The sequence below is a fragment of the Cnephaeus nilssonii genome, assembly GCF_951640355.1.
Source record: "Cnephaeus nilssonii genome assembly, chromosome: 8".
Taxonomy (NCBI): Eukaryota; Metazoa; Chordata; class Mammalia; order Chiroptera; family Vespertilionidae; genus Cnephaeus; species Cnephaeus nilssonii.
The window spans coordinates 12,848,728-12,870,913 of record NC_137079.1 but is presented as its reverse complement, the minus strand read 5'-3'; the positions used below and the strand labels follow the sequence as shown (position 1 = coordinate 12,870,913).

General features: G+C 45.4%; 1 protein-coding gene across 1 annotated transcript in view; it reads left to right on the top strand.

The window, feature by feature from the left end:
* The window catches only part of ZDHHC2 (zDHHC palmitoyltransferase 2), a 61,428-nt gene that overhangs the window by 7,838 nt on the left and 31,404 nt on the right, over positions 1-22,186 (top strand). The window contains exons 2-3 of the mRNA XM_079779548.1: positions 15,835-15,861; positions 17,307-17,401. Of these exons, the coding sequence (XP_079635674.1) occupies positions 15,835-15,861; positions 17,307-17,401 (122 nt within the window). The remainder of the gene's footprint in view (positions 1-15,834; positions 15,862-17,306; positions 17,402-22,186) is intronic.

Sequence of the window (22,186 nt, the reverse complement as noted above, 5' to 3'; positions counted from 1 at the left end):
GGCCTGCAGTGTTTCCTTTAAAGATGAGGTCACATTGTGAAACACTTGTGGAGCAGTTTTCCCAACTTGACTTTTCATCTGACGATGCCTTTTAAATTCAGTCATAGATAGTAGTTCCTGAAATGTTACTAAATCCCAGTTTATACGTGATCTCAACCAAAAGGCCGAGAAGTGATGGAAGTCCATTTTATCTGAGAGGCGCTCTTGAGCAAAAACTATCCTGCATTTCTTACCTTAGCACTTCTCACCCCTCTGAAATGCATACTTGTCGGCAGGTCATTTTAGAGATGTTGCTGATGACACTGTGAAGACGCAGATGAGGGACAAGAGCTTTTATAAAGATGGCTGGGTTTTAGTTCTTTGCCAGTGCTTCTCCGTGGTCTCCTGAAATTTCTCTCATGTGGAGTGTAAATGAAGCATTCCTGCTCTGTGTACATTAATTTGACCTTGTGTTATTTCACTAGCATTGCAGAAGTCCAGGGGAGTGCATCACAAAACAAATATCAAGCGATAATCAAACACCTTTTTCTTTAAGTCCTAAAAAGCAAATATCCAAAGAGTACCATAGCATGGCTGGTGTGACTCAATGGCTGAGCACCAACCTATGAACCAAGAGGTCATGGTTCGATTCCCGGTCAGGGCACATGCCTGGGTTGCAGGCTCGATCCCCAGTAGAGGGCATGCAGGAAGCAGCTGATCAGAGATTGTCATCATTGATGTTTCTAGCTCTCTCTTCCTCTTCCTTCCTCTCCAAAATCAATAACTATACTTAAAAAACAGGAACAAAGAGTACAATAGTTTCGATGTAGTTTATCTTCATGATCATCTTATAATACAACTAGAGGCCCAGTGCACGAACCACCTCAGCAGCGCGCGCCAGCCGTGAGCCCTGTGTCTGGCGCCCGTCGGTCAGCTGAGCAGCGCTCCCACTGTGGGAGTGCACTGACCACCAGGGGGCAGCTCCTGTGTTGAGCGTCTGCCCCCTGGTGGTCAGTGCACGTCATAGCGACCGGTTGTTCGGTCGTTCGATCGCTTAGGCTTTTATATAAAGCAATTCAATCATTTCCAAGAACTTCATAGATTTTATTTGATTATAATTCAGTGAAATTTGGCAAGTTGGAATGCTTTGTCATGCTAATCTATTTCCTTATGTATAGATAAAATTAAATGTCTGTTTTTGGTTTCTGTGTTGATTGCATAATGTTTTTTAAAAAAGGGTTTTCACCATCTTTGAAGGATATGTTTAGAATGAGGTGACTTAAAACAGACGGGATTGTGTTCCTGATCCTTTTGGGGCCCAAGAGTCAACCTAAAGAGGTAGGTGGATCTGCAGCGTGGTGTTTCAGCAGATTTGTAGGGATGTGAGAGAGTGTGACTTGAGATGCAGGCTCTGTAATGCACGTGTAACTCACAGTGGGACCCCCCCCGCCCCCACCCCCACCCCCACCCCCACCCCTACCTCGCTTCCAAACAGCTGAGGCTGAGCCGAAGGAGAGGCACCTGACACCATTTAGGAGCAAGTAAAGGACTTGGATTAGGAGCCTCAAACGGAAAGTCGAACAGAACTTGCAGGGGCTGACTCTGACCAAGCTCATTACTGGGAGGGAACTACATGGGCTGCGTTCCGGAAGGGGTTATCTGCTTAACGGTGACTGGTGATGGTCCGGGCACGTCTGGGAGGCCAGTCGATGGGGAAGGATGGAGACCAGACACCAGGCTGACGTAATTGAGGGTTTATTTATAGAACATTTTACATGACAGGCAGCTGATTCCAGGACTACGCCACTCTGAACTGAGAGCGGGTAGAGAGTAGTGGTTCATTATCAGCCCCCAAAAACTTGCATTTTATAAGATATTACAAAATCTAAGAATTGAATGCATTCCGACCACCTGTAATATATTGAATACTCTTTTCACTGATTCATTCACTGAGAAATATTTATTAACTACGCTGGGAGTTTACATTCACGTTAGGGGCCGGGAGAACAAATAAGAAACGTAAGTAGACACTTCAGTCATCAAAGCACATGAATCTTTGGAGAGAATTACCTATTTTAGCTTTATATTTTGTGATCAACAAGTTTGTAACGCTTTTATAGTTTCAAATTATTGCAAGCAGGCTGAATTGTGTGTCTTACCCCCCCTCTCCCCCGCCCCCGCCCCCTGTTCTTATGTTGAAGCCCTAATCCTCAGCACCTCAGAATGTGGCTGTATTGGGGATGGAGCCTTTGAAAAGGTGATTAAGTTAAAATTAGTCATTAGGATGAACCCTAATCTCATACAATGTGATACAGACACATAGAGATCAAGGACAAAGCGAAGAGAAGGGGGAAGCTGCTTGGTCATCTCCCCGCCAGGAAGAGAGGTCTTAAAGCAACCCTGCTAACATCCTCATCTAGGTTTCTAGCCTCCAGGACGGTGAGCACATACATTTCCATTGTTTAAACCACCCACCCACCGAGGCACATTGCTATGGCAGCCCTACCCATGTGTAATACACACACAGAACAATCAAGGGCCTTTCTTTCTTTCAGGACATTGAAATGCAGTCCTCTGAAGTAAGGATTTAGGTGACAAAATTAATTAGAGAAGCCATTTGAATGTTTAAAAGAATAATTTAGACTAGTAAAAATGTTGCCCTAATATACTTATAACCAATCAAAGCCCCAGCCGGTTTGGCTCAGCGGATGGAGTGCTGGCCCACAGACTGAGGGGTCCCGGGTTCGATTCCGGTCACGGGCACGTACCTTGGTTGCAGGTTCCCTGGCATTGGTTGGGGTGCATGCAGGAGGCAACCGATGGATGTGTCTCTCTCACATCAGTGTTTGTCTCTGTCTCTCCCTCTCCCTTCCACTCTCTAAAAATCAATGGGAAAACATCCTCAGGTGAGGATTAACAACAACAACAAATAACCCATTAAAAAAAAAAAAAAAAGAGCTGCTAGCCTACTGTACATAGTCCAAAACTCAGCCACAGTGTTTGAGTCACCAGAGCACTAATGCTCGTGGGAACCTTGTCCATTTAAAGAGCGACAAGTCAGCAGGTGTACCTGGTGCACACACTGGGGAAGCGAGCGGGTGGAGAATGCGGGGGGGGGGGGGGGGGGGGGGGGGACGTCCCTGGTCTGTGGTATTAACCCTGAGCCAGGTCCTTATCCACAGCATGGGGACCTGACACAGTTCGGGAATGAATCACAAGGTATTTGCTTCGCTGGCAGACCTAGGGCAAGTGAAATGGTTTTAGGAAAAGAAAGCAAAGGTCATTTAATTGGGGGAGAGACCCAGACAGGAAACAGGAGACGTGGCCCCCACCGGGAGCAGAGGGCGAGATGCAGCCCCGGCACCTCCTGATGACTGTCTTGTTCAGGTCCGGACACCGTGGCTTGACACTTCCCACAGACGTGAATGGATACATGTAGCACATACTCAGGTGATGTCTGTACAGCGTTGCCCTCTTACAGCAGACGGTGTCTTACCGCAGGGGTGGTGCCAATCTTCATCTCCAGGCCACCAGTTCATGATGTTCTCAGGTTTGCTTTAGCTGCAACTGAATGTACACACACTGACTGTCGGCTCGTCGGCTAGCTGCTGGAGGTAAAGGCAGCACAGGGCCAGGGAAGTTGGCTGCACGTTAGAGGGGAAAGGCATACTGTACTTCAGGCTGAGGTCAAAGGAAGACTGTGCGCCTGAGAAGTGTACCCCGTGAATATCCCACAGCGAGGTTGTCAAAGGAAGCGGTGCTTCCTAGCGACCCAGTGCCGGAAGGCGAGCCAGGAATAGCTCTGGCATTCCCTTGCGTGAGTTAATAGAGGTTGCGACCCAACGCTCTCCTGCAGTACCTAGCGCTGGTGCTGATGCTGTTTTCAGTCTTTTCACTCCCCCCTTCCAGGGTGCCACCGTAACACTCACGCTGATGAGCATCGTAAACACAAAGGTTGGAATTGCAGCTTTATGCAGCTCCTGGAGTATGATGTAATTGTCAGATAATTGACACAAACCTAGAAACACTGGTTTAATTTTTTAACGTATTACATGTGCTCTGTTATGTCACTTTGGCCATAAAGTACTCAGCACGTAGCTGCTAACCCTGGGAGGTGGAGTTGGAAGGAAGTCTGTTTCCTTGGAGAAGTAAATGAGAAGCATTCGTGTGTTTTTGTTGTTGTTGTTGTTGTTGTTGTTGTTGTTGTTTTTGGGGGGAGTAATAAATCAGACAGCTAATGTTCGGTGGTAAACAGAAGAACTCTGGGCGTTGTCCTCTGTGATAATTCTGAGTATACCAGGTAATAAGAGATTGATCTAAGGACGAGTAAAAAACACACAACAAAAACTGTTTCCATCTGATCTGATAAATTCTTAAATGCTGAAATAACCACAATGCAGTGGGATTTTGCTTGCTAGCAATACATAAATATGTACGTACACGTATAAGAAAGGTGTGGCGTTACATTGGGCAAGATCATCATGAAGATCCCCCCAATTCTAACAGTTTGGTTCTGATTAATGAGGGAAATGTGTTCAGGATCTAAAGTCCCCATGGCCCCTCTCCAACCACAGACAAGCGCTCAGCGGGAGCCAGGGAGAGAGGTTTGCCGAGGGAGTGGTGTCCCCCACAGACTTGCACAGTCCTTGCCCCTCAGGCCCAAGGGCATCTGGAATCGGGAACGAAGGGGCTTGGAGGTGAAAAGATCCAGGCGTGGCAGGGACTTGGTGGAGCCCAGCCCTCCCTGTGGGGCAGAGAGGGCCACACAGCCCCGCCTCAGGCAGGGAAGCGCACCTCACGGGCACGGGCACGCTGCTGGCACCGGGAGTCTCTGCTGCTTTACCGGGAGACAGGGATCCTGGGATCCCGTTGATAAGCTCTCAGTGAGGACCCTGAGAGCAGGGACCAGCCCGGGGTCAGGTTGCCTTACTAACTGCACCGCTCAGCAGTCAGGGGCTCCGGAACGGCCCTTCTCCTTGCCAAGGGGAAGCGGCAGTGAGAGTCTCAGAGCCACATCAAGGGACAGGCTTCATTTCCCCTCCGAAGCTGGTGGATTGAAAGGCCTGCACATCCCCGTTGATTAAGGGCAAACACTCAGTAGGTGTGTTCTCAGCCTTCGGTTGGGTAAGTTCGACTTGACACCGTCTGATTCCTTAAAGAAGAGCTTCTTAGATATTTAGGGCAGTGATTTGGCCGACCTGCTAAAGAAATGTGGAGAGAGAGAAAAAATACTTCTGACTTGGGAGATTTTGATAATGGTAAGAATGGTAAATGACCATTCGAGGACAGGTGTATGTCCCATCTCTCTCTATTGCCCATTTAGGCAAGCCGGGGATATACCTTAGGAGTGTGTCTGGGCAGGACCAACCTCAAGAATGTTCTTCTTGCCCTAGCCCAGTGGTCGGCAAACTCATTAGTCAACAGAGCCAAATATCAACAGTACAACGATTGAAATTTCTTTTGAGAGCCGAAAACCGACTTCTGCACATGGGCCACGAAGTTTCAATCACACTGTTCGAGCCTTGAGTGTGGCTCTTCCAGAAAATACCACGGCCTGGGCGAGTCTATTTTGAAGAAGTGGCATTAGAAGAAGTTTAAGTTTAAAAAAATTGGCTCTCAAAAGAAATTTCAATCGTTGTACTGTTGATATTTGGCTCTGTTGACTAATGAGTTTGCCGACCACTGCCCTAGCCGGTTTGGCTCAGTGGACTGAAGGGTTCCGGGTTCAATTCCTGTCAAGGGCATATGAGACCCCGGGTTTAGGTCTCAATCCACAGTAGGGGACATGCAGGAGGCAGCCGATCAATGATTCTCTCTCATCATTGATGTTTCTATCTCTCTCTCCCTGTCGCTCTCTTAAATCAATAAAAAGATATGTTAAATAAATAAATAAATAAATAACATGACAGTTGGGTCATCCCTGAAGACCTAGGGTGAGACGAGTGCCAGTTCTCTTAGCCCGGCAGGGAGGTGGAGACAATGAGGGCAGCCCTGTCCACTGTGGTGGGAGGAAAATGAGCTGCATTGTTGCAAGCTCCAAAGGCTTTCCCTAACACAGTAACAAAGTCTGGTAATACTGCTCATTTATAATTACGTATCAGGAAAACTTTTGATTGGCTAGATAATACTGAGGCCTGGTCACCTGATAGCAAATGGCGTGTGTAACCTTTTGGACCCTCCCTCCCCTTGAAGCAGAGTGACCTCCATCTGGGGTAAAAACTGCTGCTTAAAAGTTTAACGCGGCTATTCTGGCTTCTGTAAACGTGTGCTTGCTTAAATAATAGGGGGAAAATAAGACCACTCCCATTCCAGGGAGGCCATAAACTATGCCCCAGACGGAGTTGTCAGTGCTGGCGCCAGGCCAGGCCTTGAGATGTGGTCTCACCGCCCCTTCCCAGCACACAGGACTTCTTTCTCAGAAGGTCCCGGAAGTCTCATTCCAAGTTTGGAAGACAAAGGACTGGAAAAAGTATAAATAGGAAAGACTCCTCTCTTTGGGGCCCAGAATTTGACAGAGACACTCTACTCTGAGCCCGCTAATACTAGCGTAATAATAGAAGACTCCGAATTAATTTGGCTTACTGATTCAGGTGTTTTCTGATTGACAGTATGACCCCCTCTGGTAAGAGACTTCCTGTACCCTGGCTTATGTTGCCTGACTTGACTGCAGTGCATTTCTGCCTTTGATGTTACATTGCGGCGTTCCTCGGGAAAAGGTCTGCACTCGTTCGTCCACCGTTTCTCACGGCTGTTTGGTCATTTCTAGCACGGAGTTCAGATCAGTGTCGTTGGTTAGGTACACGTTCTGGAGTGGAGGCAGGGGGAGCGCATCAGACCGCCTGCCTCTCCCCGAATGGCACAGCCTCTCCTCCTCAGATTGAGGTTCGGGTGCGTGTCAGGCCCAGTCAGAGCCGGCCGGGTCCTGGTGGGCGCGCACGTGGGGGCGGAGAGGAAAGCAGCTCCGGGAGGACCAGGGAAAGAAAACGCGGTTTAAAAATTCCCCGGTTCAGTGTTTGCTCATGATGTTAACTTGCCCACATTGCAATTCACCTGCATTTTTCTGCTTGCTCACACTCAAAAGGTCTCCCAGCATTTTTTTCCCCATCAACTTGACATTTCACTCTCCGGAAACCTTAGGAAACTGCAGCACGGCTAAAAGCTAAAAATGCACGGTGTACTTCCTTCTCCAGCCAGGGTAAATGCACCGAGGCCTGGAGTGTTCTAGAAACAAGGTCAGCCTGTTTGCAGCTCAGTGGGCAAAGGATGAGCTATCCGAAGTGATGTTGGAGATGTTATTCGGAGCCAGATCACCTTCAAGCCCCCCAGGCTTCATTCAGGAAGAGAGTGCACGCGTCAGTTCCGTGCAAAGCCGTGGGAGGGTGTTTAGTCAGAGAACATGAAGTTACATTTTACAAAAGATGGAGCTTTCTTACTGCAGAACGAGTTTTTAAGGCACGTGTGGGAATCCCGTGAGAAATGGAGGTTGCCTGGCACGGTGGGTGTGGTCAGGACCCTTAGGAATGTGAGATCTGGCTTTTATGGTAACTGGGGGACCACCCCCCCCCCCCCCCCCCCGCAATTGGAAATTATGTCTTTAGGGTCCAAGCTCTGCACTATAAAAGCTGTCAACATAAAAAACATCCAAACCACCCTAACCGGTTTGGCTCAGTGGATAGAGCGTCGGCCTGCAAACTGAAGGGTCCCAGGTTCGATTCAGGTCAAGGGCATGTACCTTGGTTGCGGTAACATCCCCAGTGGGGGGTGTGCAGGAGGCAGCTGATCCATGTTTCTCTCTCGTGGATGTTTCTAACACTCTATCCCTCTCCCTTCCTCTCTGTAAAAAATCAATAAAGTGTATTTTTTTAAAAAAACAAAAAAACAACAACATCCAAACCTATAGAGAATTTTAATGCGTTTATTTGAGCCAAACTGACGACAGTTGCCAGGAAGCAAAGTCTCCATGGGTTGAGAAAACACTCCATAAAGGGCAGTTTTACCACTTGTTTTATACATCAGAATCAAAGGGGGAGGTGTTAGGGGGTTACGTGAAATCCATTGGTGATAGATTGGATCAAAAGTAAAACAGACACATACTTCTTTTACATTGGTGTGTTAGGGGCAGAAATAGAATAGTGGGAACTAGCTATAGCTATAAGAAATATTAATCATGCTCTGTTAACCGTGATGGTCTGTTCTGATTAGAGAAAGCACATTCTAACCTGGGAGTTGTACGCCTGGGGACATGGGAGTTAGCACCGGAATGCAGATTAACAACCTTGTTGCTAAAACAGTCAGGTCCGGAGGCGCCCGCCCTTTGCGACCCCCAGCCCGCATTGCGTGTAACCTGTAGCCATTATACCTTGCCTAATTCCCCATGCCTGCAATTCCTCCTTTCCCATGGGATCTTTGTCCTTCTACCCAATATAAGTAGCTGGCTTATGGGGAGGGGCAGAGTCGATTTTCATGGATGACCTGCCGCTCTCCCATGCTGCCGGTATCTTACCTAATAATAGACAAACATGTAAATTGACCGTACCTCCACTACGCCACCAGCCAATCAGGAGTGATATGCAAGTTAACCCAACAAAGATGGCGGTTAATTTGCATGCACAGGCACCGAGTGACAGGGGCAGGAATCTTCATGCATCGGGCTCCTAGTTATTGGAATAAACACTCAGATATGATTCAACCCTGTCTCTGCTTAATTGGCTCAAGTAGTGACAGGCAGCCTGGACCCATTGTTTGTTCCATTTCAGGTGGGTACAGGGTAGTTAATAGTTAACATTCTCAGCACATAGAGAGGCATGAGGGGAACAAGGTAACTATGAGGGGCTCTATGGGTTAGTGCTTTGGTGGGAGATTGCACCCCATGGGGTCTGGAAAAAGGGAACTACTCTGACATTCCAAAGGTACGCTCTTGTAGATACAAAAAGACAGTGATGGTAGGTTGGCTTTTGTCAAGGAAGATTCTAGCCTAGGACCTGGCTGCCTGCCGTGACCCGCTTGTCGTTAGGAAGTTTTCGTTTCAGACCATCCTATTTGGTTACAGGTCTCTGAGTCTGCAGGCCCACCATGTAGGCCTCCTCGGAGCTTGTCAGGTTTAGTGTTCGGCCCCCTTTTCACCCACAAGCCTTCTCTTTACTCTTTGTTTCTACTCTGACGCTATTTATCTGTCCTGGACAGAACAGTTTCTACAAACCCACTGATGATTGTATTTATAGAATGACTTTTGCCCTAGGTTTCTAAAAGTCAGTATTTTTTTTAAAATTAATACATCACAGTAGAACTGACGATACTTTTAGAGCCAGAGGAACCTTTCAGATAAAGTGCAAATTTTAGTTTAAGGAATAAAATTGAAGCACCGGTCAGCTGAATGTCATGATCAAGGTCACACGTGCTGGGTGGGGAGATTGGGCTGGAGTCCAGGTCTCCTACCACCCAGCCGGATGCAGAGGGAAGGGAGGAGACGGTGTCTGCATGCTTACGAAGCAGGCAGGCCCAGAGATGCCGCAGCGTGGGGAACACACGGAGGAGCATGTGAGAGATGCGGATAGGAAGGCAGGACTGCATCTGTCAGTAAAATTATAGTGGTGTGTGAGGATTACACAGGAAAACACAGTGTGAGCAATATTTAAAAATGTAAGTAGGCCCCGGCCAGCGTGGCTCAGTGGTTGGGCATAGACCTATGAACCAGGAGGTCAAGGTTTGATTCCTGGTTGGGGCACATGCCCAGGTTGCAGGCTCGATCCCCATTGGGGGTATGCAGGAGGCAACTGATCAATGATTCTCTCTCATTGATGTTTCTATCTCTCCTTCTCCCTTCCTCTCTGAAATCAATCAATATATATATATATTTTAATGTAAGTAGATTTGTTGTAAAGGAGATAAATTAAAAAATATGTGTTAGCAATAAAAGCATATGGTTAGAATTCAACTGGAAACATCAGTTTGAATAACCCATTTTCCTTAGGTCTGCCATTAAAATGGTCTGGCAGCAGTGTCACCAGTAAGCATGGGGATGATTTCTAGGATGCCCTCCCACTGCCCAAGTTGTGATCGGCATCCATTGAAAAGGAACTAGAGCTTCTAGGAAAGTAGCTGGAAGGACAAAGGATTGTGCTACAAGGGGTTCCCACGGCCAGTTCCGTCAAAGGATTCCCTGGCTCAGGGACATAGCGTCTCTACAAGGGCTTAGCTCTTAGCTCATTCTGTCGGAGGAGGCTGAGTGAGGAGACGTAGGCAGTGAGGGTGCGGTGCGAGGCGTGGTGGTAGTGTGAGGTGTTTGGGGTGAAGGACCCATTGAAGTTGGGGAGAAAGCAGTAGGGCGGGAGGGGTAGAGACAATGAATTGGAATCACTGTTAAAGGGAGTTTTCCTGTGAAGGTCAAAGGAGAGATTTTGTTAGGACATGAGAAGGTCAAGCATATTTCTACTGCTACTATTATTTTTACCTTAATCTTCTGAATCTGAGCTGCTTCTGTGATTAATTGGAAATTTTAAAAAATGTATTTTATTTTTCAGTTATATATAAAGTTTACATCCAATATTATTTTGTATTGGTTTCAGGTATATAGCACAGAGGTTAGGTAATCCTGTGCTTTACAAAGTGTTCCCTCCAAGATTTCCATTACCACCTGGCACCATACAGAGTTACTGTAATATTATTGACTATATTCCCAAGGCTGTAGTTTATATCCCCATGACGGTTTTGCAACTACCAGTTTGTATTTCTTAATCCCTAATTGAAAGTGTTTAATAACTGTGTCCTGGTTTTTTTCCCCAGTTTTTACTTCTAACTAAAATGATTTCTCATAAGCTTTTGAGCACAGGGACAGAGTCTCATTATCATTTTACTGTCAACAGCGTAAGTATAGTTTGGTCAGGGAATGTTTTTCTAAAAAAGGAGTTAAACATAAGCAGGAAAAAAAATAGACCTTGGCTGTAAAGTATCCTTAAGATTCCTTCATTAGAACCACATCTTTGTTGTTGGTGTTCTTCGTTATCTACATGTATGGGGCTAAGACGTATCTGTGTCAGACTGAATTTGGGGATAGCGTAGTGGCTTTATATAGAGGAGTTGCTGTGTGGATGCAATATGGGTGCATTATTCCCTCCTCCAAAAGAGGGAGTTTCAATTTGAAGGCAAGTTAAAAGAAATTCTGATTAAAAAAAGAAATAAAAAGATCACAGCAATATACATTGTTCTATCAAATTGTTCTAGCAACAATTATGTAACTGTTCTTGGCTAATTTAAGGGGGAAGGTACTCTTTTAAAATCTACTATGAAGGCGTATTTTAGTATTTGAAGTGTTTTGGATTTTTTTTGTTTAAGCCAAGTTGGATCAAGAAGTAGTTTGTCTTTTGTATCTTAAACGGTTATTCCTTGGGCTGGCAGCCTCACTCTTCAACTTTGGTTTTACCTGTTTTATTTTTACAAACGGATCACTCTTAAGCATTCTAAACCAGATCAGCCTTTTCTCTCATCCCACTCTGTTTCTTGGAGAAATGCTTCACGAGGGAGGAGGGGGTTAGGCAGATCGAGGCCCAGAAAACGACGGGCCGCTGGAACTCCCAGCCTTGCTGTGTCTGTGATGGCTCCAGGTTCTAAGATGTAGTCTTTCAAGACCTCCATTTGCTCTTGGCAAGCAGGAGCATCGTCCTTGGTAACTGGTAATAATTTTCCATTCCCACTTCTCTCTCTGTATACACAATCAGTGCCGGGAAATTGCTGCGATTCCTTAGGATCTCAACAAGCCAGAGTCCTTGCTTTCTAGCTACCCTGTAGCTAATCAGGAATGAGTTTAAAGTTCTGGAAGCATATTGGAACGTTAGAAATCTTTACATTTTAAAATGTGATCATGGGGGAGAAGGGGGTCCTAATACCTGGTGACAGGAGATTTGACTTTGGGTGGTGGGCACATGGTGCAACATACAGATCTTATAACATAGAAACCCACACCTGCAACCTACCTATAATAATAAAAGCGTAATATGCTAGTTAGACTGGACGTCCTTCCAGACGACCTTCTGGACAAAGCTGGGCTGTGAGGGCCAAGCCCTTTGCAGGAATTTCGTGCATCGGGCCTCTAGTATGTTCATATTGACCAATGTCACCCCAATAAATTTAATTGAAAAAAATGTGATCATTGTAGGCCATGGACCAGAAAGAAATTAGGCCAATCCAAGATAAAATTGGACACATAAATTTTTGAAATGAAAATTAACACAGTGACCCCAGTGTTACTGTTAAATGTATTTGGATGATCATCAGATGTACGAATAGTAAATATTTCAGGTAATACTGCAGTGCTCTTATCCCCAAGAGTAAATGCAACCTTTTCTTAAAACAGGCATTTAAGAACAAAAATATTTGTATTTGACAATCACATTGTATATGCGATGTGTTTTTCCAATGAGAAAGGAAATGTTGAAATTGACCATTGTGCCACACTGAAAATTACAAGTTGAATCATTGACCTCCTACTTGGGTGTACATGTTTGAGAGAGCATTCATGTCCTCAGGCTCACCATGGGAGAGACCCGGTGTCTGTTACTGAAATAGGTCAATTTGAAAATGTTGATACTGTTATTTAATCAATGATAAGCCATAGATTTTGCTAGTATATATTAAATCCTTTGAAAGTAGTTATACACAACATTACTTGCAACATATATAACAGACATAGGATTACTGTCCAGAATATATCAAAGGCTTTCAATAAGTAAGAGAGACATAAATGGGAAAGGGGTAATTCACTCAGAAGAGATAGAAAGAAACGCCAATCATTATACTTTTTAAATAATGCTAACCTTCACCAGTAATCAGGGAAATCAGTACTAAAGCAGTGATTTTGATTTTTACCAAAGATACTGACAAAAGTTAAAGATTTAATGTTTATAGGAAACTGGACAGGTGCAGAATCTTTGTGGAGTGTAATTGGCACAACCTTTTTGAACTTCTACATTTTACAGAATTATTTACCACTAGAGGCCCGGTGCATGAAAATTCATGCACTGGAGGTGGGGGGGTCCCCTCAGCCTGGCATGCCCCTTCTCAGAGGCTGGGAGCCCTCAGGGGAGGGAAGCGACCCGGCGATCAGGGGAAGGCGACGCCCTCTCACACCTCTGCTGCTGCCACTGCTGGCAGCGCAAGCCTCAGCCAACCCTGGTTACCTGCACCTCGGGCCCACCCTGGGCAGCTGGGCAGCCAACATCTGAGGCTTTCCTGCACCTCGGGCCAGCCTTGGGCAGCTGGGGGGCTGAGGGGCCTGGGAGATTCCAGAGGCAGGCATGCGGAGCAGCCGGACCCTCTTGGGGATGGGCCCGGCCGTGCTGCGCCCCAGGCGGGGCTGAGGGGACTGAGCGCCACCATCTTGTGGCTGTGGGTGCTGCCATCTTTGTGAGGGCGTGATGGTCAATTAGCATATTCCCTCCTTATTAGATAGGCTAAGCATGCCTCTGTGTCCATGCATATAACTTGTTTAACTGAATAAAGAATAGAGGCCCTGTGGATTTCTAAGTACATTTAGAGAAAAACAAGCTGTGAAATGAAGACATAGCCTTTAAAACGATATCTTTGAATGCACATCAGCCAATAAAGTAGTGGTCCAGGTCAAAAAGACAATCCGTTCATACTAACTGTACTTTTTCCGTTTTTAAATTTCATTTTGTTTTACTTCTTTCAATTTTGACAGTGAGAGTCATGGGTTAGCAAATACATTTTCTTTGAAACCACCACCACCTCTGGAATGGTCGTTAAGGGCCATTCATACATAATTGTGCAAATGGAGCCAAATTGCTTTTCCAATTCCTGATATTAGCTCCACTAATGGACTGGACATTTTGATCCGAGGAAGAGCTGCAGTCAGTTTTGGAGCACTTTGGAAACCCGGAAGTCAGTGCCTAGCGAGAAATGCATAAAGGGAGGGGGGAGGGGCAGGGTCTGAGAGAGCAGGCGGCTCGCTGAGGGCCCTCCCAGGGCCCCTCCCAGTACCCTCAGCGCGGCCGCTGTAGGGGTTCTCTGAGGAAGTGCACTCTCTCACCCTCCTGCCTCTGATGTGTAAGCAAACCTACGGAGCAGGCCATTTGTACGTCAGAGCTCATCCGTGTGGGCCAGTCCCATTCTGGGGCTCAGAAACGCTGACGGAAACTGAGAGCCTAGGAAGGGGCCACATCAGCGTTGGTGAGCGCTCTGCAAGTCATGCCTGATTTGGGCTAAAGGAGAACCTGTTTAAGGGGGACGGACACAGCTTTAAGTATGGGAAGGTCTGTCCTTTAGATTTTCTGCTTATCCATACAGGGGGGAAGCGTAGAAGCCATAGGCAGAAGCCACAAAGAGGCTAATTTCAGCGCACAGTAGTCCCATAATCATTCTTAGAGCAATCCAATCCCGGAATGAGCTGCTCCGGAAATGCCTAGACCGAGGGTCGGTAGGCCTCTCGGAAAGGAGGTTGGTTTGATCAGAAGACCTTTTTTTTTTTTTGCTTATGAAATACTAGAGGCCCGGTGCATGAAAATTCATGCACTGGAGTGGGGGGGGGGGGCGTCAGTCTGGCCTGCCCCCTCTCACAGTCTGGGAGCCCTCAGGGGCTGGAGGCGACCTGGCGATCAGGGGAAGGCGACGCCCCATCACACCTCTGCTGCTGCCACTGCCGACAGAGCAAGCCTCGGCCGGCCCTGGTTACCTGAGCCTCGGGCAGCCCTGGGTGGCTGGGAAGCCAACATCTGAGGCTTGCCTGCGCCTCGGGCCGGCCCTGGGTGGCAGGGGCGCTGAGGGGACTGGGCGCCGCCATCTTGTGGCTATGGGCACCGCCATATTTGAGGGTGGGGTGGTCAATTAGCATATTCCCTCCTTATTGGCTGTGGGCGCTGCCATCTGTGATGGTGTGAGGGTCAATTAGCATATTTCCTCTTTATTAGATAGGATGTTTTCTTTTTAACTTTATTTTTATTGTTTGGCCAGGTAATCTTAAAAATCTTTTACATTACCCTCTGATTCTAGTGCTTCTTAAGACAATGAAATTATATATTCTAGGACTAAGGCCTGGGATACTGCACTCCTTTCAAAAGCCAAATAGTAGCAGAAATCCACAGACAAGTCAAATCTTCTTCTGCTATAGCTCAGGTAGACGAGAACGTCCAGAGACTTTAGCACAAATGGAGCAAGAGCAGATGAGAAACAGCAAGTAGACAATTCAGATGCCGAGGAAACTGTCTGGGTTACTAAATTCAGGTTCCTGTCCCCGCTTGTTTTAGCTCTGCGGTCCCCATGCTAATCTCCCTGCCACCTTCGGATATTCACAACAGCTCCTAAAGGATGGCAGTTTCTCTGGCACGTTGCCTGGGCCTCTCATTCTATGCAGGGAGCAGCGAGTCATTGGGCACAAGAATTTGTACTTACAGAAATTGGAAAAGGAGTGTGTGGCGTGGACACAACATTTTTTCCCCCTTCATTTTGGAGCGCTAACTAGGTGATTGCCAGTTTATCAACAACAATGAATTGCCTCTGGAAATGGCATGACCTGGAGAAAAATGCTTCTATCTGAACCCTGTAGTTGGGAAGGAGATGAGAAACCGATCTTACTGTGGGAGCCAGACCCCCAGGGGCAGGCCTGACAGGCTTTGTGTTCTGTGTGGGAGCCGGGGCTGAAATGCGGATAGAGGCGACCCTGTCTCCCTTCCCCACCCTCTCGCCCACACTGCTCCCCTCGCCTCTGAATAAAGCTGGACAAGTATTTAAAGAATGTGGGTTGGCAGGGGAGTCCAGATATTATTAACCTGTGTCTGTCAGGCCCTGTGTCTGCCAGATGCTTCGTGTAACCTGTTTCCTCTCTCTCTCTTTAACTTACGTCTACAGTGTCCATGGAGAACATTGGAGAACAAGGTAAAATATGTTGTTATTGTTTCAGATGTACAATTTTAAAAATCGTTTGAGAAAAGCAAATTGAATTCACTTAGCTTTGGTTGGGATAAATAAACTATTCTCTAAGGATGCGGAGATAAGATGGGGTTAAAGCTATCCATTCTCATAGTCCCCAGACGGAATCCTGCCCCCACACGGCGGGGAACTCTGCCCGTAATGCCTGTCATTGTGCCAGCTGCTCATGACTTCAAGATACGGGAATACCAGCCATTTCCTGTTTTACCCCGCACCCGTCTCTTGCATAATCCACGAAAATATCGTTGGCTCTAGTTATGTCACACTGATTTATGCCTTAATGGGTAATTTAACTTTTTAATGATTCTATGAGTATCATCATTCTTTTAAAAAACGTTAAAGTTGCTACTGATGTTTTAAAATACCAAATAGGCTATATTTTACATGAGCATATTTTATTCAACTGTATCTTACAGAATTGTTATCTGTAGGGTGTCCCCAAAATGTATACACACACTTTGAATTAATATAAAGGCAGTGGTTATTAAAATACATTTCATTTTCAAAATTGAGCCATCAGCTGTTAAAGTGTGTATACATTTTGGGGAGGACACCCAGTATGTATATTCCAGAATTAATCATTATCACTGTATACAAAAACCAATATTTGCTATTTGCATAGCACTTCAAGAATAAAACACCACACAAAGGGTGTTTGCCTCTCTATATATGTATATGTATATATATGTATATATATGTATATATATGTATATGTGTGTATATATATATATATATATATATATATATATATATATAAAACCTGAAACAAGCGTCAGAGGGCTTTTCCTAACGGGTGTCCCGGGTGGTAAATAAGACGCTTGAACTTCCAATGGGAGACATCTCTCTCTATCCACGTGGTTCCTGCTTAGATGTGTTGTCATTAACACAGCGAGGGCCGCCAGAGTTGACTGGAGCTGAGCAAGTCATTAAACAGCTCCTCACAGAGGAGCGGCTTTTGCGATTCTTTGTCCATGAGGCAGAGTTCTTAGAGCCTCAACGTTTTGGCAGTTGCTTAATGCTGTGCTTCTGACTTAGAGTTGCAGGCATAACTGCTTCCTTCCACAGTTTAGGCAACGCTGCCGTGAGCCATTTTTGCCAATAGATGGGCCTACCTCCAGATGGGAGGGCGCTAATCACGGTCACAGATCTAATTATGCATTATTAGGGATTTTTAAAAAACCCTTGGCTTTAGGTATAAAAATTAATTCATGGAGTTGTGCCTATTCCGGTATGCTATAAACAAACTTATTTACAATAAAAACAATTAGTAATAAAAATTCAAAATAAAAATGAACTTACTGTAATCGGCAGTTTTGGCGTTTTAGAATAAGCAGGTTGTTTTGAATATCCGCTCGCATGTTACAGTGATAATTGTGTTTCTCTCACTTTAGTTGTGTGCCTGATTGCTTATCATCTCCTTTTCGCAATGTTTGTCTGGTCGTATTGGAAAACTATCTTTACATTACCAATGAATCCTTCAAAAGAAGTAAGTAAAACTATTAGTGAAGTCATCCTAAAGTTGGAAATCAGTAATTCTGATGTTTGAAGAGTTAATTTTATGTCTTTTTATTAATGTTGCAAACTTATTGAGTGTTATATATTTTTTTAATATTAATGTATCTATTAGTAAATACTTGAATTTTCACTTGGTAAATATAAGTTTTGCATTGAATGAGTATTATATTTCCAATGTTCAATCTGTCATGTGTTCTACTTTTAGAGTTAGATATCAGGATAGATGGATAGATAAATACATAGATAGATTGAGCGGAAAGTAGACATGCTTCTATTAAAAATATCCTAGCCCTAACCGGTTTGGCTCAGTGGATAGAGCATCAGCCTGTGGACTGAAGGGTCCCAGGTTCGATTCCGGTCAAGGGCATGTACCTTGGTTACAGGCTCCTCCTGGGCCAGGCCCTGGTCGGGACTCGTGCAGGAGGCAAACCAATCAATGTGTTTCACACCGATGTTTCTCTTTGTCTTTCCTTATCTCTTCTACTCTCCCTAAAAATCTATGGAAACGTATCCTTGGGTGAGGATTAACAAAAAAAGATTTTAAAAAAGGTAAAGTCTGGCCATCACTACAGATTGTTTCCTGAAATAACCTGTTTGAAAAGCAGCTATGGTAAAAAAAAAAAAAAAAAGGCCAGTAAATATGCTATATGTCCTAGGAAAGGATTCTAAAAACAAAACACAGTGCTTGCAAAGAATTAATGGTGTGCTTGGCCTGGAATGTGTTAGATACAGCCCTTTGTCCTTCTATCTACTTCTCTCCTCCTCCCAGGTTTCCCTCTTTTCTGTTGTCTCTCTTACCCCCATCCGGGCCTTAATTGTAGGTTTGAAGGGAAATTGTGGCGTCCATTGTAGGTGATCTCATCCACTGTATTGATGATTATAACCTTACCTCTGACCTTTGTTGAAAATTTTCAAATGTATTTTTACTTCTGACCTCTCCCGAGAATTCTAGACACAACCTCCCTGCCAAACATAGCTTCTTGATCATTCCACTGACGCCTGAAACATCACACGTCAAAAACTGAATCCACGACCCTCTCCTTCCCCAAACTGTGACTCACCCGCTTCTCATGCTGGTTAATGCCGCTGACATCCACCTCGTCGTTCAGGCCAGAAGCTTGGCAGCTGTGCTCCGTCCTCCGGCCTCCTCGCCCCTCTGCCGGCATCCAGAGTCTGCTGGTGTTTTCACCTCCCCACATATATATTTTTAGTGACACCCCTTCTTTCTTTTTGGATCAGTGACTTAATTCAGGGTCTCCCTCCTCTCTTTGTCGGAGACGCTGCCATCTTCTCCTATGTGATGTCACTGTTTTCCGCTGTGCCCACATTCCCTCCCCAGAACCCTGCAAACATTCACGCTCCGTCCTGACGCTGGGGTGACCCATCCAAAAAGCAAAGGGAGCCCGTTCCCCCTCCGGCTTGTATCTCCTCGTGTCTCCGCTTATGGTGAAGGCCCGTCGCCTTAGTCGGACAGCAGGGACTCTGGTCTGAACTTCCGACTTCACAGTTTACACACTATTAGTTCTTCATTACACGTAGCTTCCGGTGTACACCAGGCCATTCTTTTCTTTCTAGTTTATTCTCATTTCCTTTCTCATCCAAATAATTCTGTTTTTATTTGTACTGGCACCTCCTTCTTGGCCGCCTTCGGTGGCTCCTCATCATCTCCTGAGCCTCTAAAGCATGGTATTGTCTCAGAGCTCTGTCTCTGGGTCTCTCTCTTACTTACCTACATTATGGCTTTACTAGTATATATCGTCTCGTGCATTGCTGTCGCTTTCAAGTTAATACCATTAGTCCGGTCCTCTTCTAACTCCAGGCTCGTTTACAGCTACCGATTTGGCATCTAATTTTGAAGACAGACTTTGGATTTTCCCCCCACTCCCCTATCCCTCTGATTGCTGAAGTTTCCCTGTCTCAGCGATGGCAGCTCCATTCGTCCAGCTGTTCAGACAAACTTGGGAGTCATCCTTGGCGACTCTTCTCAGACCCACATCCCGTCACTCAGCAGGTGCTGTAAGCCGGGCCCTCAGTGCTCTCGGCATGAGCTGTGTCCCCTCACTCCTTCCCTCCGGCCCAGGCCACTGGCCTCCCCACTCGTGGGTTGCAGTACCCGGTCAACAGGTTTCCTTGCTTTCGTACTTGCCCGCTTCTGTCTATTTTCAACGCAGTAGCCAGAGTCATTCTTTCAAAAACAAGGCAGATCCTATCGTATTCTTCTTCTCAGGACTTCCTAGGACATCTGAGCCCACTCAGAGGACAAACCTAGTTTCCTTCTGTAGCCTAGGAGGCTGCCCATGGCCGGGCCCCACACTGCATACCTGACCCACTCTTCTGTGTTGTTGTTGTTTTAAATTATTTTTTATTTTTAAATCTTTATTTTTTTAAAAAAAATATATTTTATTGATTTTTTTACAGAGAGGAAGGGAGAGGGATAGAGAGCTAGAAACATCGATCAGCTGCCTCCTGCACACCCCCTACTGGGGATGTGCCCACAACCAATGTATATGCCCTTGACCGGAATCGAACCTGGGACCTTTCAGTCTGCAGACCGATGCTCTATCCACTGAGCCAAACCGTTTGGGCTAAATCTTTATTGTTGAAAGTATTACATATGTGCCCTTTTCCCCTCTAACAATCCCCTCCAGCCCTCCCTTTCCTCCACCCCAGGCCCTCCCCACCCCCCTGTCTGCATCCATGGGTTATGCACGTATGCATACAATGACCCTCTCTTCTTGAATGCCACTCCGTCTCCTTGGCCGCCTGCTGATCCATCAACGTGCTGAGCGTGTTCCTCCTTCAGGAGCCGTGACACCTGCTGCTTCTCCTTGACCCTGAGCACTCTTCTCCTGTGTGACCCTCCCTTTCCTCTCTCTCTGTGTCTCTGTCCAAGCGGTACCTCATCTTTGAGGTTTTCCATGACCACTCTGTATAAAATAGCAAAGCCCTACTACCCCCTATAAACTGGACCTTTCTCTGTTTTTCTCCATAGCATATCCTTCTGTAGCACGTTCCACATTCATTTTTATAACACCCCTAGGATATACGCGCTAAGAGGCAAGCACTTTATCTGTTTTGTTCACTAAGCCATCGCCAGTCGGAAAGTAGTGTCTCGGCCATAAAAGGGACTCAATAAATATCAAGTCATTGAAAGTAGAGAAGGTCTGTGTGCCGATGTAAGTCTCTGTTTCTAGCTTTGGCAGGAAGTTGAAATGACTTCTGATTTCTCCCTCAAATTATGTGGGAGGTTATTGGCTAAGAATGGGGTTGACTAAGGTTTGTAAGAACAGAGAAGGTTTGAAATAGTGAATGAATACAATGGGAAAAATGGAATGATACAAAATGCAGAAGAAATAACAGTATCAACGGGATTGACGACAGTGAAGTTACAGCTATACCAGACTTTGTTGGAAGATTTTTCCACAAAACACATATTTACCTTATTTGTTTCATACAACTGTGTGAGATAGATATTATTTATTACCATTATAAAGATTTACCAATAGGCTCTGAACATTGTAATATGTTTTCCCAGTATACAAGTAATATAACCATACTAATTTACATTTAGAAAATAAAAGGAAAAAACATCCCATTCCACTAATTCAGTTTACATTCTTAATTTCTTTCTAGTTAGTTTTTTTCACACCATAGCCCATCATTGGTTTATTTTCACTTTTAACTACAGCCTAATATTCTCACTGAAACATTAAAATTTACTCAGTCACATCCCAACTTTTCATATTGTAAATAATGTTGTTAACATGTTCGCACATAGGCCATTACCATTTTTTAATCATTTCCTTAATATAAATTCTCAGGTAGAATCACTAGATCGAGGAAATTTAAGTCACTTGCCAAATTGTTTCCTAAAAGGATTGTAGACATTTATATAAAGTGCTTCCAGTTTTATCAGACCCTTGGTGTTGCATGTTGTTATTAAGAAAACTGTTGCCAACTTAGTTGGCAAAAAAGTTCTGTTGAAATTTGCACATTTTGGGTACTTGTGAGATTATATGTTTGTTTTTGTTCTAAGTGAGAAACAACTAGCAAAAAGAAAATATACTTGAGAGTTTTGTTTATTTGTTCTTATTTAATTAATTTATTTTTAAATATATTTATTGATTTCAGAGAGGAAGGGAGAGGGAGAGAGAGACAGAAGCATCAATGATGAGAGAGAATCATTGATTGGCTGCCTCCTGGGGATTGAGCCCACAACCTGGGCATGTGCCCTGACTGGGAATCGAACCATGACCTCCTGGTTCATATAAGTTGAGGCTCAACCACTGAGCCATGCTGGTTGGGCTGTTTATTTGTTTATAGAGTCTAGTTTTTTTCTTAATTGTTATGTCCTTTTAAAATTACTAGTGGCCTGGTGCACGAAATTCATGCACGGGGGCAGGGGGTGTCCCTCAGCCTGGCCTGCACCTTCTCCAATCTGGGACCCTTTGGGGGATGTCTTCTGACCCTAAACCGGCAGTTGGATATCCCTCTCGCAATCCGGGACCGCTGGCTCCTAACCGCTCACCTGCCTGCCTGATCACCCCTAACCCCACCTGCCTCCCGTGCTGGCCTGCTCACCCCCAACTGCCCCCCCCACACCTGCCAGCCTGATTGCCCCCAACTGTCCCCCCTCCCCCCCGCCAGCCTGATCGCCCCTACCGCCTCTGTCTTGGCCCCACCTCCATGGCTTTGTCCAGAAGGACGTCCAGAAGGTCTTCCAGTCTAATTAGCATATTACTCTTAGTATAGATAC